The sequence below is a fragment of the Daucus carota genome, chromosome 2, assembly GCF_001625215.2.
Source record: "Daucus carota subsp. sativus chromosome 2, DH1 v3.0, whole genome shotgun sequence".
Classification (NCBI taxonomy): Eukaryota; Viridiplantae; Streptophyta; class Magnoliopsida; order Apiales; family Apiaceae; genus Daucus; species Daucus carota.
In genome coordinates this window covers 48866137-48893948 of record NC_030382.2, presented here as the reverse complement: position 1 = coordinate 48893948, position 27812 = coordinate 48866137, and the positions used below count along the sequence as shown (strand labels likewise).

At 34.8% G+C, this 27812-nt stretch overlaps 1 protein-coding gene across 7 annotated transcripts; it reads left to right on the top strand.

The window, feature by feature from the left end:
• The first annotated feature begins 365 nt into the window (after positions 1-365).
• Positions 366-26254, top strand: LOC108208902 (myosin-11). Of its 7 annotated transcripts, none has more exons than XR_010289053.1 (38): positions 366-708; positions 954-1085; positions 2946-3089; positions 3214-3359; positions 3435-3591; positions 4816-4874; positions 4978-5137; positions 5219-5368; positions 5730-5866; positions 5983-6129; positions 6318-6419; positions 7276-7333; positions 7410-7511; positions 8978-9015; positions 9169-9295; positions 9391-9573; positions 9719-9850; positions 9951-10060; positions 10397-10457; positions 12089-12266; positions 12427-12632; positions 12712-12831; positions 14209-14307; positions 14680-14922; positions 15562-15701; positions 20171-20360; positions 20455-20478; positions 20569-20826; positions 20926-21075; positions 21163-21369; positions 21713-21856; positions 23314-23384; positions 23546-23645; positions 23724-23780; positions 24140-24196; positions 24282-24362; positions 24757-24906; positions 25369-25435. XR_010289053.1 is itself a non-coding variant. In XM_017379497.2 (38 exons), exons 1-38 carry the CDS (start codon positions 706-708, stop codon positions 25490-25492), a joined length of 4680 nt encoding a protein of 1559 aa, XP_017234986.1. In that variant the 5' UTR covers positions 366-705; the 3' UTR covers positions 25493-26254. The 7 variants fall into 7 exon arrangements, 3 of the variants coding, with proteins under 3 accessions (XP_017234986.1, XP_017234989.1, XP_017234988.1); XM_017379497.2 differs by having other exon boundaries at positions 24824-24906; positions 25369-26254; XM_017379500.2 differs by lacking the exon at positions 20455-20478 and having other exon boundaries at positions 24824-24906; positions 25369-26254.
• Positions 26255-27812: the final 1558 nt, after the last annotated feature.

Here is a 27812-nt window from a genome sequence, read left to right as displayed (position 1 = left end):
TTTACTAAGAGCATCTCCAATGGTGTTGACTATAATGGTTGGCTTGGACCTTTAGGACATAATGTAAAATTTGTTGAACATGTAAAATTCTTCATTCAATGATATTAGTTATATTGGTTGGTTAGGATTTAAAAATAGTATGTAATTAATATTTTTTATTGTCATAAATAGAATATGCCATTTTAATATGATAATAAGTGATGTATAATATTTTTACATATTTTTTAGTTGGTGTGTTTTTATTTTATTTTTTTAAAAAAAACGTTGGCTTGGTTTTTTGGTATGCCTAACTGAATTTTTAACTAAAGAATTTCCAACGGTCAAGAACATGCTTGGTGGAAAGCATATACAATACAGAAGCAACAGCTAATTAAATGGGAAAGGGGTCCTGTAAATTGTAATCCACCTCGTCACTATTAACCCTCCCCGCCAAAATCGAAGAGCAGAGGAGACGGAGCAAGAGAGAGATACATGTCATCCTATTTTCCTGCAAATTACCATGTCTCTATCTCTCCACCACATACACACACTCACTTCCCTCAATCACCTCTCTCTCTCTCTCTCTCGATCATCTCTTCTTTCATTCTTTTTCGGAGACTCACCGCCGATTCGCCACCCCTCCTTTTCCGGCCACCATCTCACCGGATCTTATTATTGTGGAAATCATCTCCAACCTAACATTCCCTCATCTATGTGATCATATCAATGGTAATTAGAATCCTTTCTATTCTACACGCACAATACATATGTGTATAATATGGTCTTTTGGAATTCGATTAATTGTGCAACTTTTATTTATAAGATGTACACAATAATGAGATTAGAGCTGGTTTTTTTTTAATTGTTTTGCTAATTATATGTAAACGAAGTTATGAATTAATTTTTTAATTGTCTTGTCAATTATATGTAAGCGAAGCTATGAATTAATTTTTTGATTGTTTTGCTAATTACAGGGTACGGCTGGGAATAATATTCTTGTAGGTTCTTCTGTTTGGACGGAAGACCCAAGCGTAGTCTGGATCGATGGGCAAGTAACAAAAATCAAAGGGAAAGAGCTTGAAATACTGACTTCTAACGGGAATACGGTGAGTTGAGTATTCTAGATAATTATTGCTAAATTACTCAACCCAATTTACTGTGAGTCCTGAGATACCTCGCTTTAGGATTTTTAACAATGTACGTTTTGTCTTTTGCCGGTGCAAAGTACATTAGCATAGTGCCTAGCGTAAACTGATGTTTTAGTCTACGTACTTGCATTGGGGCGAGGGTCTGGAAGGAAAACATTGGATCACAAACATAAGGAATATAATTAAGAGGGCAACTTTTGAATAGAATATAACTTTTGAATAGAATATATTAAAAAAAAGGCCCTTCGAGTACTTTTACGAGGCATCCACCAGGGGCGGATCCAGACTTTGTATCTTAAAACTCACCCGGGCTTTAGCCCACCTGAGCCCATACATAGATCCGCCCCTGGCATCCACAATGCCTAAGCGAGGAACAGGGATCCCTACAACTTAGATATATGCATATACTTTAAATGATATTATGAAACATAATTAGAACACTATCTACCTGGTTCGATCTTAGCTACAACGTAATGCCACTTACTGGCTATAAAAAATTAACAAAACCTATAAAGTCATTTTGTACTTGACCTTGTAAAGTTCAGGGTTAATGACCTTTTATCCCTTTAAAGCCGTTATACACCTTTGCCATGGTACAAGGGTCAATAGTTATATATCCTATACCTTGGTGGCCAAAAGGTACACACACTCATAAATTTTATTGGCTCAAAAGGTCATTAAGCCAAAAATCTTTTTTTAGACCAACTAAGGAACTAAGGAAGTAGAATCATAGCCTAGCACAAAATTAACCTTATTTTAATGCCTCTCAACACTTTTAGAAGAGTGTTAAAGAACCCAATAACCAAGAGTATCGTATGAACAAGCATATCTCATGTTGCACTTTCCGTCTTCTCAACCAGTCTTTTCTTGTCGAATATATACCCGTTGACCCTTTATTAAATAAAAGATCTCCCCTAATTATGCAAAGTTAAAGGATGGGGTTAAAAATGAAATTCATAAAACAAGGCCAAATTTGTCAAAACTGGCTGCAACCCAAGGTCTATATACACCCTTAGGGGTGGCAATTTCGGGTAATGGGTCGGGTTCGGGTCGGGTTGTCTTACCCGGTTCAGTTTTTGGGTCAACCCGAACCCAACCTGTTCAGTACCCGATTGACCTGAAATTTATTAAAATTTAATTATTTTAATTATATCTATTATAATATATTAAATATATATAAATAATAATTTAATGAGATTATATGTGAACAAAAATATTCTCAATAATCTATAAATATATCATAAATATATATGTAATTTTAAAATATAAATATATATAATTAATATAATATATTTTATATATAAATATTTCGGGTCGGGTTCGGGTACACAGGGTCAACCCAAACCCGACCCGAGTTTTTCGAGTAAAAAAATTACCCGACCCAAACCCGACCCGAAATATAAAAACCACGACCGTAATTCGTATTTTTTCGAGTCAGGTTCGTGTCGGGTTTCGGGTCGTGTTGGATTTTGCCACCCCTGTACACCCTCACAGAAACTAAGTCAAGCAGAATGTTGGGAACAAAAAAACAAACCAATAATACAAACCAATCTTTGTTACCCGGATTCGGCTAGAAGTGTCCGACATGGATACGTGTACATGCAATGGACTTGATAATATTTTGAAAAATGTACATGTTTTCGGCCTAAAATAAGTGTTCAAGTCCAAGTGTCCATGTCCGACATGGGTACTTGAAGACAAAATGAAGAGTCCGAGTAACACAGGTTAAAATACATTAAAGCAAGAAAAAGAAACAATTATCTCTGTTACATATATTATTTGACTAAAATGAGTTGCGGAATTTCTACTGCTTTTCAGGTGGTTGCGAACAAATCTTCGGTTTATCCGAAGGATGAAGATGCACCCGCTGCTGGAGTTGATGACATGACAAAGCTATCATATCTTCATGAACCTGGAGTCCTGCAGAATTTGGCAGCCAGATATCAACTCAATGAAATCTATGTAAGCATATTAATATTTATATTTTTATAACTAATTAATGTTCACCTGGTGAGAGAAAGCACTGAACTAATGCAGCTATGGGCGGCTCTGTATAATATTGTATCCTACTCTCACATTATGGCAGACTTATACCGGCAGTATTCTTATCGCCATTAATCCATTCCAAAAACTGAGTCATTTGTATGATGGTCACATGATGGAACAATACAGAGGAGCACCCTTTGGAGAACTGAGTCCTCATGTTTTTGCTATTGCAGATGTTGCTTTTAGGTATCATGTATATTGCTTATATTTCTGCCTCATTTCCACGAGCTTCAAGTTACTAACCTGATTAAAATGAATTAGGGCGATGGTTAACGAGGGAAAAAGCAACTCAATTCTAGTCAGTGGTGAAAGTGGGGCTGGAAAAACTGAAACTACTAAAATGCTTATGCACTACCTTGCGTACTTGGGCGGACATAAACAAAGCGGAGGACGGACAGTCGAACAACAAGTTCTAGAAGTAAGATGCATAATATAACTCTTGTTTAATTCTGATTCTATGCAATTTGAATTTTGCTTTCAGACAAGTATGGGAGTACAAAATGTCTTCAAAATTTGGGTTCGACTCATAAAGGACTGCATGATATGCTAGGAGAAAAGATAGTGATGAAAAAGAGAATAAGAAATAAATGCCATGTTCATAAAAAAAGCCAAAAGAAAATAACATGTGTGCATGACGACTACAATGAAATAGCAAATCTCTTCCAGAATATAGAGTTTCATGCTGCAATGTCCCTGGGAGCTAATATCAGTTGTTTGCAAGTATGTAAATTGGACCATGATGTTATAAATAAAATAATATTAAGATTTATCATATAAGATAGAAAAGGTACAAGAGAGTGATCACAGGTGTCCTCTAAACAAATCAATTGAGGAACAAGTTAGGATGTACTCGTAAAGTACTTCCCCTTCATGCAGATTCAGTAAGCCAAAGTTGCCAAGAAATCTCTCTCTCATGATTGCTGAACAATATAGTAAAAAAGTGAATATCTATGTCTTTCTTCAAAGTAAACACGTAGCAAGATATACAAATTAAAAAATAAAAGAAATTAAGGACACCATAGAAGAATATATTTCCATTCTTTCTATTCGTAAACCTCCCAAACAATGAAGAAGCTTTTGACCATTTATAGGCGTGCCAAACAGGTCTATGCATCCTTTAAGTATGCAAGTTATGGCATTTGGTAGCTAAAAGTTTATCAGTTTGCACTGTGATTAACCAAAATCTGTCTTGCCATTTTGGACGTTGTACCAATGCTGAATTCAACTTTTGCCTTTTTAGAATTATTAACCAAATTAAAAAATTTATAATGCCCATGTGGAGTAAACAGGTACTTTCGGACTTGCCTGTCACTTCTTGTTTATTCCCTGTGCCATGCAATCACCTTTTCCCTTCTTGTTTCTTTCATGTGCCATGCAATCACCCTTTGCCCTTTGATAATTGGCATGTGTTTTATTTGTCTTAGAATTTTAGTCAGGCTTGTCCAGCATCAAGTCTTCAACTTCACACTAGAAGCTCTCAACACATGCAGGAATAGAGCTACAACTGTTGTTGCTTTACCTTCCGAACTTTCTTCTACTTGATGAGAATTTGCTGATTTATAGTTATTATTTGTTCTTTCAGTAATAGCTTTCTATCCAGTTAAATGTGTTGCTAAGCTTGATTTGAACCCTGCAAATGCAGTCTAATCCAGTTCTCGAGGCATTTGGAAATGCGAAAACTGTCAGAAACAATAATTCCAGGTGGAGCCATACTATGAACTTGTGGTTTTTAAATTTTAAAAACAGTTTATTATTGAAACCTAATGGCTGTATTCCTTGCATGCTTTTATGATATGTTGGACAGTCGGTTCGGTAAATTTGTTGAAATTCAGTTTGATAAACATGGAAAAATATCAGGAGCAGCTATCAGAACTTACCTTCTTGAGAGATCTCGCGTATGTCAGATTTCGGACCCTGAACGCAACTATCACTGTTTTTACCTTCTTTGTGCAGCACCAGAAGAGGTATATTTAGTAACTTTATTTTTTTTCACTCTAATTGTTTCTTTAATATTCCATATTTTTTGAACCTATAATTCTTATCAGGAAGTTAAGAAATATAAGCTGGGAGATCCTACATCATTTCACTATCTTAATCAATCAAAATGTTATGAACTCATTGGTGTTAATGATTCTGAAGAATATCTCGCCACTAGAAGAGCCATGAGTATAGTCGGCATAAGTGAAACTGAACAGGTACTCCCTCCGTCCCTTCCATTTCTTTACACTTTCCTTTTTGGGGTGTCCCATCCAATTCTTTACATTTCAAAACTTACCCAAAATAGTTAATGGGTCCCACTACTTCTTCACTTTTCTTTCCTTTTCACACTACTTTTACTCCACTATCTTCTTTTAATACATTAAAAATTAATGGGTCCCACCACTTCACCCACTTTTCTTTCTCTTTTCCACTACTTTATACATATTTCTTAACCTCCGTGCCCAACCCAAACGTTAAGAAATGGGAGGGACGGAGGGAGTATTATATTTTTATCGGATCATCACTGCTATGTCACTGTATTCTGTGATTATGCAATCACCTTCCCACGCCTTTCAGGAAGCAATTTTTAAAGTCGTAGCTGCAATTCTCCATCTTGGTAACATTGAATTCGCCAAGGGCAAAGAAGTTGATTCATCAATTTTAAAAGATGAGAAGTCCAAGTTCCACCTTCGAACAACAGTAGATCTTCTCGAGTATGAATAAAGCCTCCCTCCCTCCCTCCCTCCCTCTCTCTCTCTCTCTATATATATATATATATATTTGCTTCTTTCTTTTTGTGTCTGTTGTGAAAAAGATTAAATATTATCAGGTGTGATCCTCGCGCATTGGAAGATGCACTACTGAAGCGTGTAATGGTTACACCTGAAGAAGTCATCAAAAGAAGTCTTGATCCAGAGGCAGCAACAGTTGGCAGAGATGGCTTAGCCAAGACACTATATTCACGCTTGTTTGATTGGTACGATATGAGTCTAGTTGGCTCCTTTTTTTTGTGGGGGATGGGGGGGTTGGGCGTGGGGAGGGTTGGGTGTGCAAAATATGTGCTTATTTGTACAAAAATTACCAAAGCAACACTTCTTTTGCCAAAAGGAAAAAGAAAACGAGGAGTCTGACAGGTTTGATGGTCCATCATTTCTCTGAATGCAGGTTGGTAGATAAAATCAACAAATCAATTGGGCAAGATCCTAATTCAAAATCTCTAATTGGGGTTCTTGACATCTATGGTTTCGAAAGCTTCAAGAGTAACAGGTGTTGACTGATTACATGTAATTTTGAATCGAAGTCCTAGTATCAATATTACGCCTTAGTAATATCTGTGGTCCTTGTGTTTTCAAGGAGTTACTCCAGTTTTGAACTTTTAAGAAGAGAAAACTTGTTCAATCTACTAATTAACTGGGAATGGTGACTTTAGCTTCGTTTTTTTTTTTTGGAAAAAAATACCTCATCTGTCATAGTTGCTCAATAATTAATCTTTCTAGTGTAGTCTCTTCCGTATATTTAGCATTTTTACTGGACAAACAAGCACCCATGTCTTCTATGTTATTACTTTAGTCATAGGGTAATTGTCATCTCACCAGTTCCAAAAGTGTCTATTTCTTGAATCTCATTTAGTTACCGACGTAATGGTGTTCCGGGGTTAAACAGACCCATGCAGCTTTATGTGTTGATTTCACCATTGTCCCCCATCTCAGTGTTCATTTAAATCTATTTATAGTGAAAGAATAGGAGTTTGGACTCTGTTAGCTTCTCTTTTACAAATTTTAATTTCCTCATAGGACATCTTGTACTCCTAGATATCTACCCCCTGCTTGTATGTGCGGTAACCTCTGTTTTATGCACTAATATCATAATGTAATATGCGTTATTAGACATATATGATGTATTGTGGTGTTCAACATATAACAATTCTTTCGCAGCCACCTTTTTATTAGAAGATAGAAGTAGTTGATATTTTTACTCAAAGACACACATTACCTCTTTTTCAAGTTTTGTAAATCACGACTGCAATGATTATCATTGAGAGGAAGGGACCATATCATCACCCTCCATGTCTTGACTGGTTGGAATTGATATCACTAGGGCTGATTTTATTTGTCTGGTGCAGTTTTGAACAGTTTTGCATCAACTATACAAATGAGAAGCTGCAACAACATTTTAACCAGGTAATAACTTCGATATTTTTGGTGCACCATTCTGGTAAAGCTTTCACACTATAATTTTATCGTTGTGATTTCACAGCATGTTTTCAAGATGGAACAAGAGGAGTATACAAAAGAGGAGATCAACTGGAGCTACATAGAATTTGTTGATAACCAAGATGTCCTAGATCTTATCGAAAAGGTAAACCTTTAGGTCAGTTGAACCTGAATTGTGATGCTAGTATCTAATAGTGAAGTACAACCCAAAAATTCAGCTCTATTCAGGGAAAGACAGAAAGATAGAGCTTCTTTCTTTGTCATCATTAGAAATGTTAGAAAACTGCAATGATGTTCAGTTAGAACATCTATGTTACGACTTGAAGTGAGAATATACCTTTTGCCCAACCTCTCTGCAACATGAAAGGTGGACTTTGGGAACTAATGAGCAACAAATACCTTGTACTAGACCATAGAAAGGGTGCTAGTACTTGACTAATAAGATTTTTAGCTCTGCCTGATTTGAGTTCATCGACTATGGAATAGCAGAAGTGCTTCTTGGTAGTATAAAAGGGGAGTGACAGACAGAGAGGGAATCTTTTGATCTAGAGGTCCTGTTGTTGTTGAGTCCAAGTGCTTCTTTGAAGCCAAGGGCGAGTTACGAATTTGAAGGTCCACTGCACGGACCTGTCACGTCCATTGTGGTGAATTCAGTTAAAATGTGTAGTTGACTCGTTAATGAAGATTTCTTTTGCAATGTCTAAATGTATGCATCTACATACTGCTTATATGCTCGAAGTACATACTTATAGCAGGACCTGTTGTTGTCACAGAGATAGTGAAATTACCTTTCATACTATTCATCGGTATCCATTACTTTAAAATATATTCACTTTCTTTCATATTGTTGTTGCGTACCCTTTTGTCCCAAAAAGATTGTCATTTAAGGTCTATGCTAATGGATGCTGATTAATAAATGCATTTATGACACTGAATTTGTGACTATAGTGTATTCCACTTTTATCCCCATAAGCTTTAAAGTGTATAATTTAGAGAGAAAATGCAATATATGGGTGTGTTTTGGAAGACAACGCATCTATTATAATCTGCCAGTCTTTAGATTAGTCAAAGTGGTGTATGGTTTGTATACTCGCTCAATTTTTATCTACATTATTGTTTGGGGAGGTGCTATCTGTTTAAGGGTTCGATATACTTTAACAAAGGAGTTCCTTGAAAATGTAATGTGACCCTTTTTGAAAGAAGAACATAGGTGCTGCTAATAATTTAGGTTAGGAGCACTACGGGCATTCGTAAAATGATTGATTTTAATGGTGTAGTTGTTGCAAGAAGTTTATATCTGAATTTCACTGAATTTTGTGTCCACCCATCCTCTAGAACATAAGGATAGTGATACAGGTTAGAGTTAGTATCTGATACAAGAAAATATACTTTTTCTATACATAACAATACTAATTAAAATTTCAAACCGGACTGATTATGTCTTTGTGTATCACCTTTCAAAATTTCTTATATTATAAATCATGTTATATGTATTATTTGAGTCCTCATATGTCTGCATATATAAAATGAGCACTTAAAACTGACTAGTTCTGCTAATTATAAATCTTTGACAAAACTTGTCACAGAATTTCTTATATTCTTCTTTTGCAGAAACCTGGAGGGATCATTGCTCTGCTTGACGAAGCCTGGTAGGATAATGACAAATCTAAGACTTTCCATTATATATTTGTGAATCTGCATATGCAAGATTGGTTCATGGTCATGTCTGCACAGAGAGTACTACATGCATTTACCTGCTACTGCTGACTTAACTGTTTATTTTGTGCCTGTTCTAATTTCAGCATGTTCCCGAAGTCAACTCATGAGACATTTTCAACTAAGCTTTACTCGACCTTCAAAGCTAATAAACGTTTTATTAAACCAAAATTGTCGCGGACGGATTTTACAATTGCTCATTATGCTGGAGAGGTCTGTATTAGGGATTTACTGCTATATATTTGTATCTAGTGCTGCAAACTGGGGTGTCTTCAAATAACATGACTTCATACTGCACGTTGATTTAGGTCCAATATCAATCTGATCTATTTTTGGACAAAAACAAAGACTACGTTGTCGCCGAACATCAAGATTTGTTGAGTGCTTCCAAATGCTCTTTTGTAGCTGGCCTTTTCCCACCACTTCCTGAAGAGACCACCAAGTCATCAAGTAAATCTTCCAAGTTTTCATCTATAGGATCTCGGTTTAAGGTATGGAACTAAAAATGTTCATGTCATTAACTTAGTCATTGGGCAAATTTTATTTTTTCCCATGTTATTTTGAACATGCAGAAGTATAGAAATATTACAAGCCCTTGGCAAAAGGTAAAAATGGCTTTACTTTAAATTTTTGCAGGCACAACTCCAACAATTAATGGAAACGCTTAATTCTACAGAACCTCATTACATCAGATGTGTGAAGCCTAATAATCTCCTTAAACCTGCTATTTTTGAGAATGTCAACATCATACAACAGTTACGATGTGGTGTGAGTACAGATTGGATACTTTCTTCTTGTTGTATGGAAATTTCACCTTCTATCATCCTTTTGTTCTGTGTTGACATTATACATTTAATTTATTATACAGGGTGTTCTTGAGGCAATTAGAATCAGTTGTGCCGGCTATCCTACTCGCAAGACATTTTTTGATTTTCTAAGTCGATTTAGTTTCCTCGCTCCGGAAATTATGGATGGGAAGTAAGTATAAGCCCCTTTTCCAAAGTAACAGCCTGTCCTGCATCAAATGACGTGGGAAAGTTTAAAATGGATATAAGCAATACCTCACTAGACAACATAACCAAATGATCTTTTGGGGGGTTATTACGGTGGTCTTGTGGTTCACCGAAACTGGTGGATTTCGGTTGGTTCCGTCTTATATGCACCAAATTAACTTCTCATGTCTATTGATGCCAGATGGGTTTGCAGCCTCTATAATTGTTTCATATTACAGTTTTTTCTATATTTCGAGGTATTTTTAGCTGATCCATTGTTGCTAGATTCTTATTGTTGCGTGTTTATCATGTATTTGAGTAGTCTTGATGAAACGACAGCTTGCAAAAAGATTTTGGAGAAGGCTGGCCTTACTGGATATCAGGTACGTTGGGGATTGGTTGTTGACTTGTCAATAATCGTTCTAATCTTCATATTGTTAATATTCATTCTAATCTTCATATTCTTTAAATGCATTTAAATTAATCACCATTATTGTCAAAATATCTCACCTAGCTACCAGATCTCCACTGGGACTCATTTAGAGCACTCAATATACTATATCACTCAGTCAAATTTTGGACAAAAATAATAGAATTGAAGATTTTATTATAATACATCAATTCTAGGCATAGGCAATTCTAGATTTTTGGGTTGATTTTCACTAAATCAATTAAAAGAACAAATTAGGGTTAAAGAGTTGAAAGAAAAAAAAACACATTATCTATGTTCATATATGTGTTTTCACGTGTTTCTGCATGATAATTGTGATTTACTTTTATTATATAACCCACGTGCAGTACACTTCATCTTATGACTAGGATTCCTTTATGTTTTCTGTTAATATTTTTAAAAAAATTATTTTAGTGATATTTTTAGTGATTTGAGTGTTTAAAATGAGTCCCCTTGGAGATCGGGTAGCTAGATGAGATATTTTAACGAGATCGGTGTCCACTTTGATATAAAACCCTTTAAGTTAATGCTTTAGCTGTAATCCTGAAGCATCTTAATATGATATGTAGTCTTCTTGGAGGTTTGTTCCAGCTATATTACGGTTTTTGCATTTATTTTGTCCACAACTGTGGATAAAAAAAGTGGGAGAGTTCTATTTTGTAATTTACAGTATACGCAAGAAAGAGCATTTATGTAGGCATAGTGTTGGATTACATTTGAAATATAAATAAATCAAAACCAATAATAATATCATAAATCGAGTTCCACCCACTCCCCCTCAAGCTGTAATTTTTCTTTGAGCTAGTTAAGAACATTGACCTAAAAAACATAAAGGGTCAAAGTAATCATGGAACAGATAATTTAATTTAGAACAATCCTAAGTTAAGGTCCTCTTCAATTTCTGCATAGAAGACTTCTTATTAATACGTGATCATATAGTGGGTTAGGGGATTTGGTCATTTAACCTGTATTGAAGCTTGGTTTACCCGGACTTCTCGAGTATGATTCCTAGGTACTCCCAAATTATGTGGACCCATTATTTTGGCTACTAGTGGGTTGTAGGTATCTACTCTTACCCATATTGGGATTTTAAGCAAGGGTGAAAGTTGATACTATATGATACATGCAATGGCTTCTCATCTACTTGACCTTTTGGGACAGAAAACTCAGATGGTCATTTTAGTTGTCTGACCCCTAGTACTCCAAATATCACTTCACGCAAAACGTTTCAGGATATAATGTGACTTCCTCTTGCTGTTCTTGACTAGTTAAGAATTCTCAAGGCCTTCAAATGAGTTATGGGAAGCTTTCTTAAACATCTGCCCAAGAAGATCTCTACTTTCCTATCAACCGTGTAGCTGCATTTTTCGACTTGTGAAAACAACTTTATTAAGAATTTTTAACATTGATCATCTTTGATGCAACTTCATTGAGGTTTGATTATAATGTCACTCATCTACATGTAGAACTGAAACTATTATGTTCTGATTCTCTCACTGATCTGTTCCAATATCTTTTCCACCATGTGAAAGGCATGACGTAGTGTGTGTATTTAATTTGCAGATTGGAAAATCAAAAATTTTCCTAAGAGCTGGTCAGATGGCTGATCTTGATTCTCGGAGAGCGCTAAAGCTTAGCAGTTCAGCCAAAGTCATTCAAAGAAAGATCAGAGCTTATCTTACTAGGAAACATTTTCGTGCTATTGTGTTTGCAGCTGTTGCTTTGCAGGCTTTCTGTAGAGGTTTGTCTAAACACTGTTCACTTCTCATGCATTATTTAGAATGACACCACAATTCACAATAGATACCACTGGACCTTTATATTGCTTTCATATATTTTCAACTTTTTAATATTTAGCTTCTTGTATTATTAGATCATGTATCTTTGATTATGAACAATAGGAAGCATTGCCATTCAAATGTTTGGTAATTTGAAGAAAGAAGCAGCAACTCTGAAAATTCAGACAAATAGGCGGGGGAGATCAGCAAGGAGGGCATTCAACAGACTTCGATATTCTGTTGCTCTCATCCAGACAAGTATACGAGCAATGATTGCACGCAAAGAGTTTAACTATAGGAGACAAACAAAGGCATCAATTCTAATACAAGTTAGTATATGGTTGCTTTGTTGAGATATAAGAACTAATTTGATTTAAGTTCTGTTATTAATCAAATATCTATCTGCAGTCACGTTGGCGTGGTCATAGAGATTTTGCTTACTATAGGAAGTTGATTAGGGCATCCATTGTCACACAAAGCAGATGGAGGGGAATAGTTGCAAAAAGGGAGCTTCGAAAGTTAAAAATGGTGGGTCTTTGTGTTGTAAACATGCATTAGTACGAGGTAGCCATCTTTTGTATGTTTACTATCTCAGATTGGATTGTTGATTGGAAGACTTACTGCAATATGCAAACTTGAAATTGTGACCTACCAGTTTTATTGTCCTAAAATCTTTTTTGGAACTTTCTAGAAATGAGTATGCTAATTTTTAATTCTTATCCTACTGTTTCCTTTATATCCTTGCAAAGACGAAAAGTTAGCAGTGAAGTGAAATGCTACAGTTCTAGACAAAGATTCATATACTGGGTATGATTAAGGTTGTTGAACATGTTGCGATGTTGAGAGCTCTGAAAAATGGAGATATGATATATATTTATGAAATGAAAAATTAATGTTAGTGGGTAAATTTGGTATAAAAAATTAGACCACTTAATTTAGGACAGAGGGAGTATGTTATTTCCTTATTTTTAAAAATGGTGGGTCTTTGTGTTGTAAACATGCATTAGTACGAGGTAGCCATCTTTTGTATGTTTACTATCTCAGATTGGATTGTTGATTGGAAGACTTACTGCAATATGCAAACTTGAAATTGTGACCTACCAGTTTAATTGTCCTAAAATCTTTTTTGGAACTTTCTAGAAATGAGTATGCTAATTTTTAATTCTTATCCTACTGTTTCCTTTATATCCTTGCAAAGACGAAAAGTTAGCAGTGAAGTGAAATGCTATAGTTCTAGACAAAGATTCATATACTGGGTATGATTAAGGTTGTTGAACATGTTGCGATGTTGAGAGCTCTGAAAAATGGAGATATGATATATATTTATGAAATGAAAAATTAATGTTAGTGGGTAAATTTGGTATAAAAAATTAGACCACTTAATTTAGGACAGAGGGAGTATGTTATTTCCTTAACATACACACTTTGAAACAACTTCACCACTCAAAGTATTGGCAAGTTAGCATACATCGTGCCCTACGTCGACCCCAAATGACGAGTTGGTCATAGTGGGTACGTTTCATTTGCTTTATAGTATTGACACTATACAGAGAATTTTAGTCTATCAGTCTAGATAAGGCTGGTGTCTGTGACTTATCACTTGGTGTAAAATATTTTGTTATAGTACAAGCATTCATGTCATATTGTTCTGTGAGATAAAGGAATAATCACTGTCCATGATGTTATTTATGCTTGAAACGGTGTACTCTTACTTGGCCCACATATGAGTAACATATTTGTTAAAGGCTTGCACAACTCTTTGAAGAGACTATGTTAATGTGAATTTCTGTAGTGAATCGCCTTGCGTAATGTTGTTACCACATGTCAGTAAACTACTTTAACCTTTAAAATTCCCGCTAAAGTTTCATTTGTTTATTTCTAAAGTAATTGCATTACTATGTATAGGCTGCAAAGGAAACTGGTGCACTCAAAGAAGCAAAGGATAAGCTTGAGAAACAAGTAGAAGACCTTCAATTGCGCTTGCAGTTGGAAAAACGGCAGAGGGTAATAAGTCGACTCATTCTATCTTATTCTTGAATGATAGTTTTTCAGTCTAGTTCCCCTCCCCTTACTCTATCTTGTCAGCGTACTTAGTCTCTCATTTCCAGTAGAAATGCTACAAGAACTGGCAAACTTAAACATACTTTTTAGCATGATTGTGAAAAATGCAATAAATTGAAGAGAAGTTCTGTTTTATGCCATTAAAGTTACTTGAGTTCTTGACTGTATCTTTCAGATGAGATGAAGTGTACCCAAGTCCTTGTGCTCTTGTTAGGAGCAACCTTGAGAAACAGATATTTTATAAAAAATTTGCAAAAAGTTTACGCTTTTTGGTTGCATGGTTCATATTGCTAAAGGTTAAATACGTACATGCAGACTGATTTAGAAGAAGAAAAAGGGCAGGAGATATTAAAGTTGCAGAATTCATTGCAAGCCATGCAAAGCAAAGTTGACGAAGCAAATGCGTTGCTTGCCAAGGAACGTGAGAATGCACAGAAAGAACGTGAAATTGCACAGAGAGAAAGTGAAGAGGCATCTGTTACTGTTAAAGAAACCCCAGTTCCTGTTGATAATTCTAAGGAAATTGAAGAATTAAGCGCAGAATTGGAAACCTTGAAGGTGATATCTTTATAATATCGGTGTTCCCCTTTTCACTATGCATATCATGTATGAGAATGTTAGATATCTCGTAAGCACATCATCGGGGAAAATAGTGTTTACAACTCGGCAGATATCAAGTAAATCATGTTTACATTTGATTGGGGATTGTACTTTATTTACTTATATAGGAATAGTTGTAAAGAGGAGTAATTGAAAGAGATAAAAACAGTGGGCTTTTTGTGTGTAAGTATCTTCTAGTTGCCTCTCCATTGTAGAAGTGCCATCTAGAGCGTTCACAGGACTTATCGGACTAATCTAGAATGTTCTGTAATCATGAGGTCGGGACATCGTTGTTAGCCCTTGGCGCTCAAGCTACCCAAGGGCCTCTTATGCCTTGCTGCTCAACGTTTATGGCACACTCCCATGGTTAAGCCAGAAATTAGTGGGGCGTGACAACTAGTTACAAACACATTAATACTGTTGTCCTCATTTTATAATCTAACTAATTATCCTTTTAGATACACCATATCTCTCCCCAGTTTGAGGTTGTGGACTAGTTGCAAATTTTGGCAAATGGAAAACCTAGACATATTCTAATTAATCTGTAGCTCTATTAATCAATGATTGAGGACTGTAATTGCACCTGTACTTTTACAGGCATCATGTCAATCTGACAAGAATCGAGCTGATGAGTATGAAAGAAAGTATCACGAGGCTATCCAGTCTAGCGAAGCGAAGAGCCAAAAGTTGCAAGAAACCGAAGTGAAAATCCACCAGCTTCAGGAATCTTTGAACAGGTAGTATTATTACAAAACTCGTAAGAATGAAGGTCTATTCTGTCTTTACTCTGATAATTGTTCATATTAAGTTCCAATATGACAACCCCTAATTTGTGTTCATTTAATCTTTTTGGATTTCATGTGTTAGCCTTCATTCATTTTTTATATCATTATTTATTGTTGTAAATAATGATTATTTTAGGTTTTTATTATGTTCGAGTGTTTAGCATGTGTTGACTGCTGAACTTGAAGTTTATGAATATTTGGTTTGGTTTGGTTTGGTTTGTTGGGGGGGGTGGGTGGGTTGGGGGTGTTCAACTATACTTCTCAGATGATGCAAACTACAGTTCTGTTTCCTTTTTGCTTGATTGTCTCCTGAATTTTCTTTGTATTACTAAGGCCCATTTAGGGGATTTTGGTCATGTTCAACTACTTGTTTCCTCTGCTGGCAATTTTTTTAACATTGGTTCTTTCATATGTTTTGGGTTCTTAAACTCAGTAGTGCTGTAAGAAAGTATCTTAGACGGGGGAGCATGGCAAAATTTAGACTACCTTGGTGTGTAAAATATCATGCATTCTTCTGATGTTATGAAGTAAAACCAAACAAATGCAAGTTGTTTAAGCAAGAATAGAGATTTATGAGATGCGAATTAAAATGCTTCTTTGACTGAGTGAACGGTTAGAGAGAGAGGAGAGAACTAGTGTGGAGATTTGGAGGGAACAAAGTAGATTGAAGAAGAATACAAGAGAGATGCATGGAGGGATGGCTGAAACACTTCCATTTCCTTACCAATTAAAGTATATTGAACTATTAAAGTACAAGCTATATTTATAAGAGACTCGGTCAACTTGCTTTGGCTTCTCTTATAGTCAAGTTATTATAATATTTATTTCATTATTTTGTATGTTCAACTATTATAAATATATTTTAGTCAAGGGTTTTTGTAAAAGCCAACTTTTTTCTGGGTGAGCGCCTTATTATCTAGTCATTTAGGCAATCTTCTAACATGGCGTATCTTTGTAACACCTTATCTGCCATGGCCATATCAATATCTGTGGGCCTAGTTGGAAAACTTTCTGTAAAAAAAATATTTGGCCTGTAGCAGCATTGGAGCCTTGAAAAGTGGCATTAGATTAAAAAAAATATATGGTCATAACTAATAAGAGAAAGCTCTTTAACTATCCAAGTTGAACCAAAACTTCACTTACAATTTAAAATGACCAAGTAATATCACATTGTTTAATGATAACTCTATAAAATGTAAATACCTTAAGTAGAGAAAAGAACAAATAGTTATGGAAGGAGCAGATATGGGGAAGATTGATCACAATATATTAGCTTAAAACTTTCACAGCACTTAATAAAAACGGGTTGCTCTTAGCTACTAGAGTTACAGTAAATAAGTTCAGATGCCTATATAGTATTTGACTGATATAGCGGATATGATCTAGTGTGCCTCAGGATGATATACAGCATGTCCAGTCAAGTTTCAGAGCTGAAAATGATAGTGCGTTCCTCCTCCGATTTGAGTTCAACTTCAGGACTCTTATATAAAGACAGTCAAGATGATGGTACATCTACTTTCTCCAATACATCCACTGACTCCGAATTCACCTTCCCAGCTCCCGTTTCAACTCCAGCAAAACCATATTCCCTCAATCCTGGTGCTCTTCATCCGATAGTTCAGGATCTTTCAGCCGCTGAAGTATCAGGTCAGTCTAGTTTTCCCAGAGTCTTCCTGTCTGCATATGAGCAATGCATTTAGTACTCACTACCAGGATTGAGAAACTTCATAATTCAGCCACTTGTATCATTTATCTCAATTTCTCTCCATCATCCCTTAAGTTTCAATTTGTGCCAACACTTCATTTTAGTTTTTATTTTGACAAGTTGGGTTAAAAGGAACTTTATCATATATCTTCTTTTACTCGATGGTTGCGTTGTGCAGGATCTGAAAACTGGGAAAGTGACAAGGAGGGGGCCTTCGATGATGTCTTCTGAGGGAAATTGCTCTATCAATTTGTTTTACATCTGCATTTGTTTCACGCTAGCTAGATCATAGATTAGTCATCTCTCAGCATTTGGCACAGTTCATTAGGCAACTCATCCCAAAATTGGCACATTGTTCTTTTGCATATAAAATGTGGATCAATATAAAATTTTGGTGATTGATACTCTGCAATCTGGGTTTCGGATCTTACGTTTTACAAAATCTAGTACATCTTGTTATATTTATACGTATGTTTCACTTTGTCCCGTTTTGAGTAGTGAAATCTTGTAGTTGAGCTGGGATTAATGCCTTTTAATAACAAATTTTCTAAAATAATGTCAGTTTACATGTTAATAAAAATATTTAGATTACTTAACAAGCTATTGAGCCACTTTATGTCAAGGCCAAATTTATAACCTCATTTTTCTCTTAATTTGTTCTTTGAGTTTGAAATCTCTTTATGAAATTAAATTGTGAGCTCTGATTTTGGGAATGAAGGTTATTATGCTTCTTGCAGTTCATCAGAGAAGTTTCACCTAGTTTTACTTATGGTAGATATGGTGAGATGTTATTTTCTTTGTGAAAATAATGTATATATGTGGTTTACTGGTTCATCTTTCTAAATCTTAACTGAAATCTGGAGAATTATTTATCATAGTAATTATATAATAGTTCTTGAGTTTATATACAAAACAAAACTTTCTGTGTTACTGCAACTCTGTATTTTGCCTTTCCATTTTCTCGAGGTCCACTGAAAACAAGTAGCAAGTTATCAGCTATTATCAGGTCAAATGTTGGGCAGTTAGGTTCTGAGGTTGTCTTTCAGTTGTCCATATCTTGTACTTGTCTATCATTGGGACACAAATCAATGTTGTTCCCCACAAAATAGTTTTGCATATATGTTTTGTCAACAATACTGCATTGACCATCTTTAGAAATTGGACACCATTGAAAGAGTATATATTCCCCCTCCGACATCAGTACCAGTGGAAGTCCCGCATAGAGCATCATCATAAGATTTCTCTCAAAGTATCTTCCTTCGATTATTTGATCTTTGGTAAGTGTTCAAATTTCTGTTCTCTTTCACCTCAGACATCTTTATCTTTGAGTGCATACTCATTGTGTCTTCTTTCAACTTTGCGGATAATTCTTATTCAGTAGACAGACGATTTCTACACAACTATTTATGGGTTCCACTGAAATAGCTGAAAGAAATTTGTTAAGTTGTCGAGGACATCATTGAAAGATGAAACCTTGATATAGTTGTTAGCATACTAAATTAAGGTTCCAGTTTTGTCTTCGGAATTTCATGTCTTGAGCTTGTAAATTTTGAAGACAGCACCACCGAAGAGAATCTGTAGTTCAGTATGACGTAAATCTTTCTCTTTCTTTTGAAAAATTATTTTGGTTGGTTCTAAAAGTTGGCGCCCATACAAGAAAAGGTATCACCCCTTATTCCCGGTAGAAGTGAAAGTTTCAGATAAAGAAGCGTCGTTCGGTACTATTTGTCAGGTTTACATGCTCCAACTCCTTGACCGTAAGTAAGTCTTCTATTTTCCATCTCTATTATGGTCCGGACACACTAAAAAAAATATTTTATTAAAATTTTTCTCCTGTTGATTTTTTTGTTCAAATGCCTGTATTGGTAATAAACCAGAAGCTAAGCTTCAAATTATATTTCTGAAAATTGGTCTGCAAGGTCTGAAAGGACAATTACATGTTTGCTGAAGACTGACTTTATCAGTAATGATATGGGAGTCGCCCATATATTTAGATATCACTGTACCTTCAACAATATTTCCACAGTACGATCTATCAGACAGATTCTGAGCTTAAAAGACAAATTTTACATTAGAAACTTTATCAGCTATGCATGAGGCTGACCAAAAAAATTGGAATTAGTGTAATTTTTTCATGCTTACTATCCAATATTGTAAAAATTTACACAAATGTTGTAGTGTACATTATGGAAACTTGCTTGTCCATCGTAAATAGATAATATCTTTTAACCTGATATCTAAGTCAGATTTCAATGATACCAGTCTTGTGTGGTTTATCTGATTTAATCATTTAAAAAAGATCATTCACCAGTATGCGTAAGAAACATGATGGCGAGCTAGTAGAAGGAAACATTTTATTCTGCAATGAATGCACAAATGGCACCAGCCCTAATACTAGATTGTAAAAAAGACTTGATGTTCATATTTTATGCTACTTTTTTACACGTATTATTGTTATGGGATACTAAACAGTCTATAGTTTAATTTTATATCTTTGCATAGTTATTAGCAACACAAAGTCACTAGTTAAGTACACCTTTGTAAATCTATGTTTTACCCTCATTAATGATATTATAAGGTTTATTCCAAACTTTAACTAAAATTAGTTATTTACGTAGATATTCCTCATAACTTGTCATTGATTTATATGATTTCGATGTAGGATGTCCGTTGTATAAGTTGCAATGATTGGAACCAATTTTCTTTTTGTATCTAGGCTTGAAGAGAAGCTCAGTAACAAAGAGTCAGAAGATAAAGTTTTCCGTCAGCAAGCTCTATCCACAGCACAAAATAATAAGGTCCTGGCAGATTTAGAGGCAGAAAATAAAGCTCTTCGCCAGCAGGTTTTGCAAATGAATCAAAGTCATAAGCTCCTATCATCAGGACGTTCAAGATCAGTTATTCAGGTGATCCTAAAGAAGAGGTTTATATTTATTGAACGATTGTTTATTATGCAGTACTTACATTTTCTCTGGTTTATCTTTCCTTTTATACTGGCAGAGGGGTGAAAGCCTAAAAGGAATTGTAAGTATAATAAAAGTAAAGTATTAGTGCATCGCTTTCTAGTTTTTTGGATTAAGCTTACTTTTATAATTGTAAATTACTTTGTAACAGGATATCTCCGGTCCTTCAGTACAAGAACTGAGGGAACATGCAGATTTGAAGGAAAGTCCCCAGAAAGCAAGTAACGAGAAAGAGCAGGAGTATCAGGACTTGCTCATCAAGTGCATCTCTCAAGACCTAGGATTTGCTAAAGGCAGACCTGTTGCTGCCTGCATCATATACAAATGTCTAAGGCATTGGGGATCCTTTGAAGTTGAAAAAACTACCATTTTTGACCGGATCATACAAACCATAAGTCATGCCATTGAGGTATATAGATTATTAAATTATGCTTTTTGTCATGAAACATTGTTTATATGCCAGTATCATGTGCTCATTGAAATTTGATTACAATCATGTGCATTGTAGACTGCGGAGAGTAATGAAACTCTAGCATATTGGATGTCCAATGCATCAACTCTGTTGCTTTTACTGCAACGCACACTGAGAGCTAGTGTTGCTGCTGGGCTGACTCCAAAATATAGGCGATCACCATCTATATTTGGGAGAATGACAAAGGTTATAATGAGATAAAATAAAATGTCATATTTGTTTCAAAAATTTTGCTGTCCACAGATCTTGTGATAATTTTGTTTATTTCTTCAGAGCTTTCGAGGAATACCACTAAGCAGTAGCCTTTCTTTTTCACACGTTGACCTGGCTACTGGACTAGATACCCTTTATCAGGTTGAAGCAAAATATCCTGCTTTGCTGTTCAAACAGCAACTGACAGCATGTGTAGAAAAGATTTATGGCATGATCCGTGATAATCTGAAGAAAGAGATTTCTCCATTGCTTGGCTTGTGCATTCAGGTATTATATAAAACTTTGCAGGAATCCTTATCTCAGCTTCATTCCTAAACTATTTCATCGATGGTGTACTGTAAATAAAAATGAGGATAACGAGTTCTCATCATTCTATAGTTACTTAACTAATGACATTGATAATAGACAATTATCTTGGCATATTTTTCTGTACTGAAAACTAATTAGTTGTAGCTCCTGAGTTATTCCTCTCTAATTAAAATTGGGGGAACAACGAACGAAGAATTAAGTGTTAGTCTATGACATGTGATACAGAACCTGTGGGTGTTAGCCTTTGACAGTATAGAAGTGAAATTTATGCTTCAAAGTTTAATCTTTTATGGAATCGTAGGCTCCAAGAATATCCAGAACAAACCTACTCAAGGGAACTGCTCGTACACTTGCAAATGCTGCTGCTCAAGAGATTTTGGTGTCTCACTGGCAAGGCATTGCAAAGCGATTTGAAAATTTCTTAAATATGCTAAAATCTAATCAGGTAAGGAAACCTGTTGTTCTGTCTTTCTTTCCTATTTGTGGTTCACTTAGATAGTTTAGGACTTGTTTTTACTGCGAAGTATCAACTTTTATTTGGAAGTTGATGTATGTGTTTTATATGACAAATTTATGTTGATACTTATGCTCTTAGACCAGAATTGTTAAATTTACTGTTTGATACTTGATGAGTCTGCACATAGTAAATACAATAAGCATTCATCTTCGAATAATACTTCAGATTCCTCATAAACTGTGTGACCTGTTTTTAATATACAAGGCTATGCTTTGGCTTATAGACTTGTACACTGAGGGGATTAAGCTTCATTGTTGTTTGTATTGCTGGTTCCTCTTCTTTATGTCTATTTAAGAGATGTGCAATTACTAATGTATGATTTGGCTCCAACATAAAGTTGCTATGCTACTTGATAGTATTAAGTATAGGAAAAAGAATGGTGATATATGGAGTCTGCTTTAGTTGTGCTTTAGTGAAGGTACTTTTTAAGCACGTGATGATACTTGATTATAAATTCTTATATGTTTCCATAACCATTATGTAATAAAAGTTGTTTTTCTTAGCCTCTCAAATGCTTAAGAATTAAGAATTGATTATTAATTTTATGTAGGACTTTGGATTCTCTTCCAAAACTCTGTGACTACTTTATGATATAAAAGGGTAGCTTTGGCTTGTTCCGCAGGGGGGTTGAGCTTCATAATTTTTTTATATTACCAATTTCTTATTTCTTTGTTTTTTATAAAAAAGAGGTTCTTTAGGCGTACTAATATTGATTCCTGCCATAAGTTTCACAATAGTTGTTACTTGTTAGTATTGGGGGGTGGGGGAATTGATGATTTCTGGTGCCTGCTCTAGTTATGACTAGACCAGATGCTACTTAACCAACCACAAAAAAAGTTATTTGATTTGATGTAATATCTGTACTGTATAGGGTGATGGTGATAACCGCTGATACATTCTCATACCCAATTTGTAATAACAGTTCTTTATCTTGGCTCACCCACAAACACACACAGATATGCTAAGCCTAAGGCGTTATAGTGAAACTTTAGGCAGGTACGTCATGTCGTATTCAAAGTAACTGTGATAATCAACAAACTCTTCAACATATGATCTAATAATTAAAACAATCCGACAATGATCATCCTGCACTCCTACATCCAATTTACAACTAAACAACAATTGTTATTCTCTCGATGCTATATTTTTGGTAGAACAAAATCATTGGGAGCTTATATTCCAGTAGGCAAGGTGCCCTTTCATGTATAGTCCTGAAAGATCCACTTTACATTTATTTACAGTTCCATAGTGTACGTTTTTATAATTTCATTATGTTGAACTCTATATATTTTCCTATACGCTAGCGTCTTTTGCTATTTGTATGTTTATCATTTTCTACATTTGCTACAAATTAATATCTAGTTACACTTTCTTTTCTTTCTCAGGTACCCTCGTACATAGTTCGTAAAGTGTTCACACACATATTTTCCTTCATCAATGTGCAGTTATTTAACAGGTCATCTGTCTAATAACATTTTGTTATATGTTTACGTTTCTGAGTGTTTTTCGGGATTACACTTGCTTCTACATACATACATACATACATACATATATATATACACACATATATATATACATACACGCACATTAATGTTTAGTTCTTTTCTCTGGTTGCAGTCTTCTTCTAAGACGAGAATGCTGCTCATTCAGCAATGGTGAGTACGTCAGGTCTGGATTGGCTGAACTGGAACGTTGGTGCTACAACGCAACTGATGAGGTATTCTTGATTTCCATGTTGCTCTCTCGTTTAATTTTCCTTCTTTGTAATCCTGCTTGATGAAAGAGTACACAATAGTATGCAGGTTCAGCATGGGATGAGCTGAAGCATATAAGACAGGCTATCGGGTTTCTGGTACAGAATCTCTACTTCATACAGTGTCATCTCACAATATCGCATAATATCTTGCTTCTCAAAATTATATCTTATCCTTCCCTTGTTTTCTTCCTCCATTTTTATCAGTATGGTCTCCTCTGTAGACATAATGCTCTTAGTATTATAATCCATAAATTCATAAAAGGATATATGTTGATTTTTGCTCTAGTGAAAACAAAATCCAGACAATATTTATATTTGTATAGAAGAATTTGGGGGATACCCTATTAGTGTTGATTTTTGCTCTAGTAAAAACAAAATCCAGACAATATTTATATTTGTATAGAAGAATTTGGGGGATACCCTATTAATATGTTGTATTGTTTGTCATGATTTAGGTCATACATCAGAAGCCACAGAAGACACTGGATGAGATAAGTAACGAGTTGTGCCCGGTAAGTGAATTTTGAATAAGTTAGATGAAGCATTTAGTAAAATTTCTGTATGACCACCAGTTTGCTGAAGTTTAGTTTTCTTTAGGTGCTTAGTATGCAGCAGCTCTACAGAATTAGCACCATGTACTGGGATGACAAATATAGCACACAGAGTCTTTCACCAGATGTAAGTTTCCGGTTATGTATATTATGTTCTTATTTTTAGGAAGCTTATAAGCTTATAGAGTAGTATCAGTTCTACTAGATATCGGGGCGAGCAAGAATCCAGCCAAGAGGTAGAGGATAAGCCTCACCGTTAGGCTATCCCATGGTCATTTATGCATACTATGTTGGTTGTTCTTTTACAATCAAATATCTGCATAACATTACTGATTACATATTTAAAGCATTTAACACAGATCCGAGCTTCGTGTTCTCGGGTATGTTGTGTGTATTTCGCTTTTCTGGTATAAAGAGGAGCTGACGACATTACCGTTTTTTTATTACTAAATGAGTCACCATCATAATTGCCGATGCCTTTGCGGCCTTGCTTATCTTGACAAGCCTTCTTGTAAATGCAGAAAGTATGACTTAAGGCAGCGTATTTGTCTTCGCTGTGCTTGGCAACTTGACTTTTCTGATTGACAGGTTATATCTAGCATGAGGGCTTTGATGGCCGAAGATTCAAATAATGCAGTCAGCAGTTCGTTCTTATTGGATGACGATTCAAGGTTAAGATTAGTAGAATCGTGATCTCCATTTATCATCGTCTATTTGGTCTAAACAGTAATTACACCATATCCATAATTCATTAATTATGCATTTATGAAATAATTTATTTCTTTAGTAGTATTATTTTGGCTCACAAGTCTGGTTGATTTATATATTACTTATTTACTTATATTTTTATTTATAGATCCTCGTTTTCAAAACCTGCCCTTATTTCAGTTAGATGAACATAAATGCATATTAAAACAGGTCATTGCCAAGTAGAATCACCCTTCCAAATTGTGTATAAAATAAATCTTTATATACTTTTAACACTATAATTGTGATTTTATATGCCAAGACTACTAAATCTGATATCTATATCTGAGCACTGAGCACTGATCACATTTTGAAGTAAGTCAGGAAGCCAACCCTCTGTTGTCATAACTGAAACTGTGGATTTAACTTTTTCATGAATTCTGCAGCATACCATTCTCAGTTGAAGAGCTCTCTAGATCGATGGTTCAGATTGATATTGCAGACGTTGAACCACCTCCACTTATTCGTGAAAGTTCAGGCTTCAGTTTTTTAACTCCTACTGCCAAGTGATCACCATTTGTCTCCAGGCATTGTGGATGTAGTTGCTAAAACCTTCGTTGAAGGCTTGCAGAGTGACTCCAAAAAAGTATCAAGGAAATTGACGAGGAAATAGTGTCATGTATCACATTGATCTCAACTTGTGTTTGCCGATTATCCTCAGAACAGGTCATGCTTTCATCGTAATGATATGGTTTCAGTACCCCAGTCAGAGGACCTTGAAATATGTCTTTTTTTTTACTACATACCTTCTATGCATGACGGGGTTATAAAGGAAGAGATATTTGCGCCTGAAGATGAGGTAAACATTTCCCTCGAAAGCACAGTGACAACAAGGTGGTTGCCTGGATCAAGTGTGTCCTCTGCAAGGAAAGAAATCAAGAGTTCTTAACTCATTTATTTTTATAATCCAGAAAGAAGTAACAAGATATACGCTTGTAAATTAGTTTCAATTTGTAGTTACAGTCATCTACAACACTGCACAGAGGGTAGGAGTAGACACCACTATTTGCTTCTGATCATCTTGGTATCTCTTTCTCTTTCAATAAACTGCAAGGTTGTGTATATAAATTTTATAGATTGTTAGAGAATGTTTGTTCAAAAGGATGGCCTATATCAAGGATTCGATTTTTTTAGTTTAGGAAGAACATCAAATATTCATACATTTGATGTAGGAAGAATATAGTGTGAGGTCAGCGGATGTATTACACTTTATTTTACTTCATTCACGCCTGTTATTGGTTAATTTATGTCTAATTTATCTATTTAATTTTAGTTTACAGTTTTTTTTAGATAACTGAACACCTGCACGTGCACATCTTATATTCGAAAACTTCGACGTTAAAAAAAAAACTAATAAAGATAATTCTAAGATCTATAAAGATGAGGTAAATATTAAATCGATTGTTTAATTTAAAATTTAGTAAAGTATATTTATATTGACCTGAAAAAATAACATCAACATAACAACTGAAAGAATTTATATGCAATTTTGTGTGCAAGTATCAAAAATTGAACCCCGTTATAAAATTTCATTACGTGCAATTATAATTGGACATGCCACGTCGATGATAGAAGTTAAGTAGACGTATAAGATGAAATGAATTAAAACAAAATTAAACTACTAATTAGACCGACAAAAGTGGTACGTAGAGTATTAGAAAACTGAAAAATGGTCTGAGGAAAAGCTAATGGAGTTCAGTGCTTCGCTTTTTAGATGGCCGTAGGTTGATTCGGAACACGAAAGTGAATCATTAATCAAGTCGTCGATGGGTGTTCAAATCACCTTGCTAATATTGGCAAAAGTGTTAAGTACGTGACAGTATTAAAAGCCTAGGAATCTACTACTACCTAGGATTACTTTGTACTAACTTGTAAATTTATATTAGCGACACGTTAGTGTCTTGGACTCCTTGTAACTATACTGATACTTTGTTTTAGCTGAATTAATTTTACCGACACTTGTTAAGCTTGTAACGGAAATACGGTTGAATTTTGTTAATTTTATGTTTTAGAACGTTTCTGGCGCTGAAATCTTTTTAATAAGACACGAATAAAATACATAATAATATGTAAAGAAAATGAGGGATCTGATCACTTTTCTCTAAACAATAAATATGTCTTATCATTTTATATTAGTTATATATGGTCAACTTATATTATTTATAATCATATTTAAATAATATATTTTGTTTATATAATATAATAATATATTAATTTTAAAATGAATGAATTAATATAATCGATCCCACCACAAGCATGATATTTTGGAGATTGGACAAATTTTATATAATCAATGTAGATCCAACTTTTAATTCACTGACACTTGAACAGTCAGGAAAAAGAGTATCATATCAACTCTTTTCTCAAAAATCTATACATCTTTTTTATTAATATAACGACAACTATCTCTTAAATACAGATTAACTATAGAGGTTTTGATTAGGTCTTAATGAAAAATAAAATGAAGCAAATTTAGCAAATATTATAAGGAGATGCTCGTATTAAAAATATATATATATATATAGTCAATACTTCGGTAGACAGAGTATTTCTTACCACATAGAAACAAATTACCATTGAAAATCTAGCTGGTGGTAAAAGTGAAGTTTGATATATTGATTCTATTTTCCCTGCGTGAAAAAAGTGATTTTAGCCCGATGGTAAAAGCTCCCTATTTTTGAATTTTCATTTCTCTAATTACAGAAAAATTGTTTATCCATATACAGAAATGGAATATGATGAGACATATGGCGGGGAACAATCCCCAAAAATCGCCATGATTATAACCGGATAATTTACGATGATTTTGTTTTTGTTGAAATTTATGTTT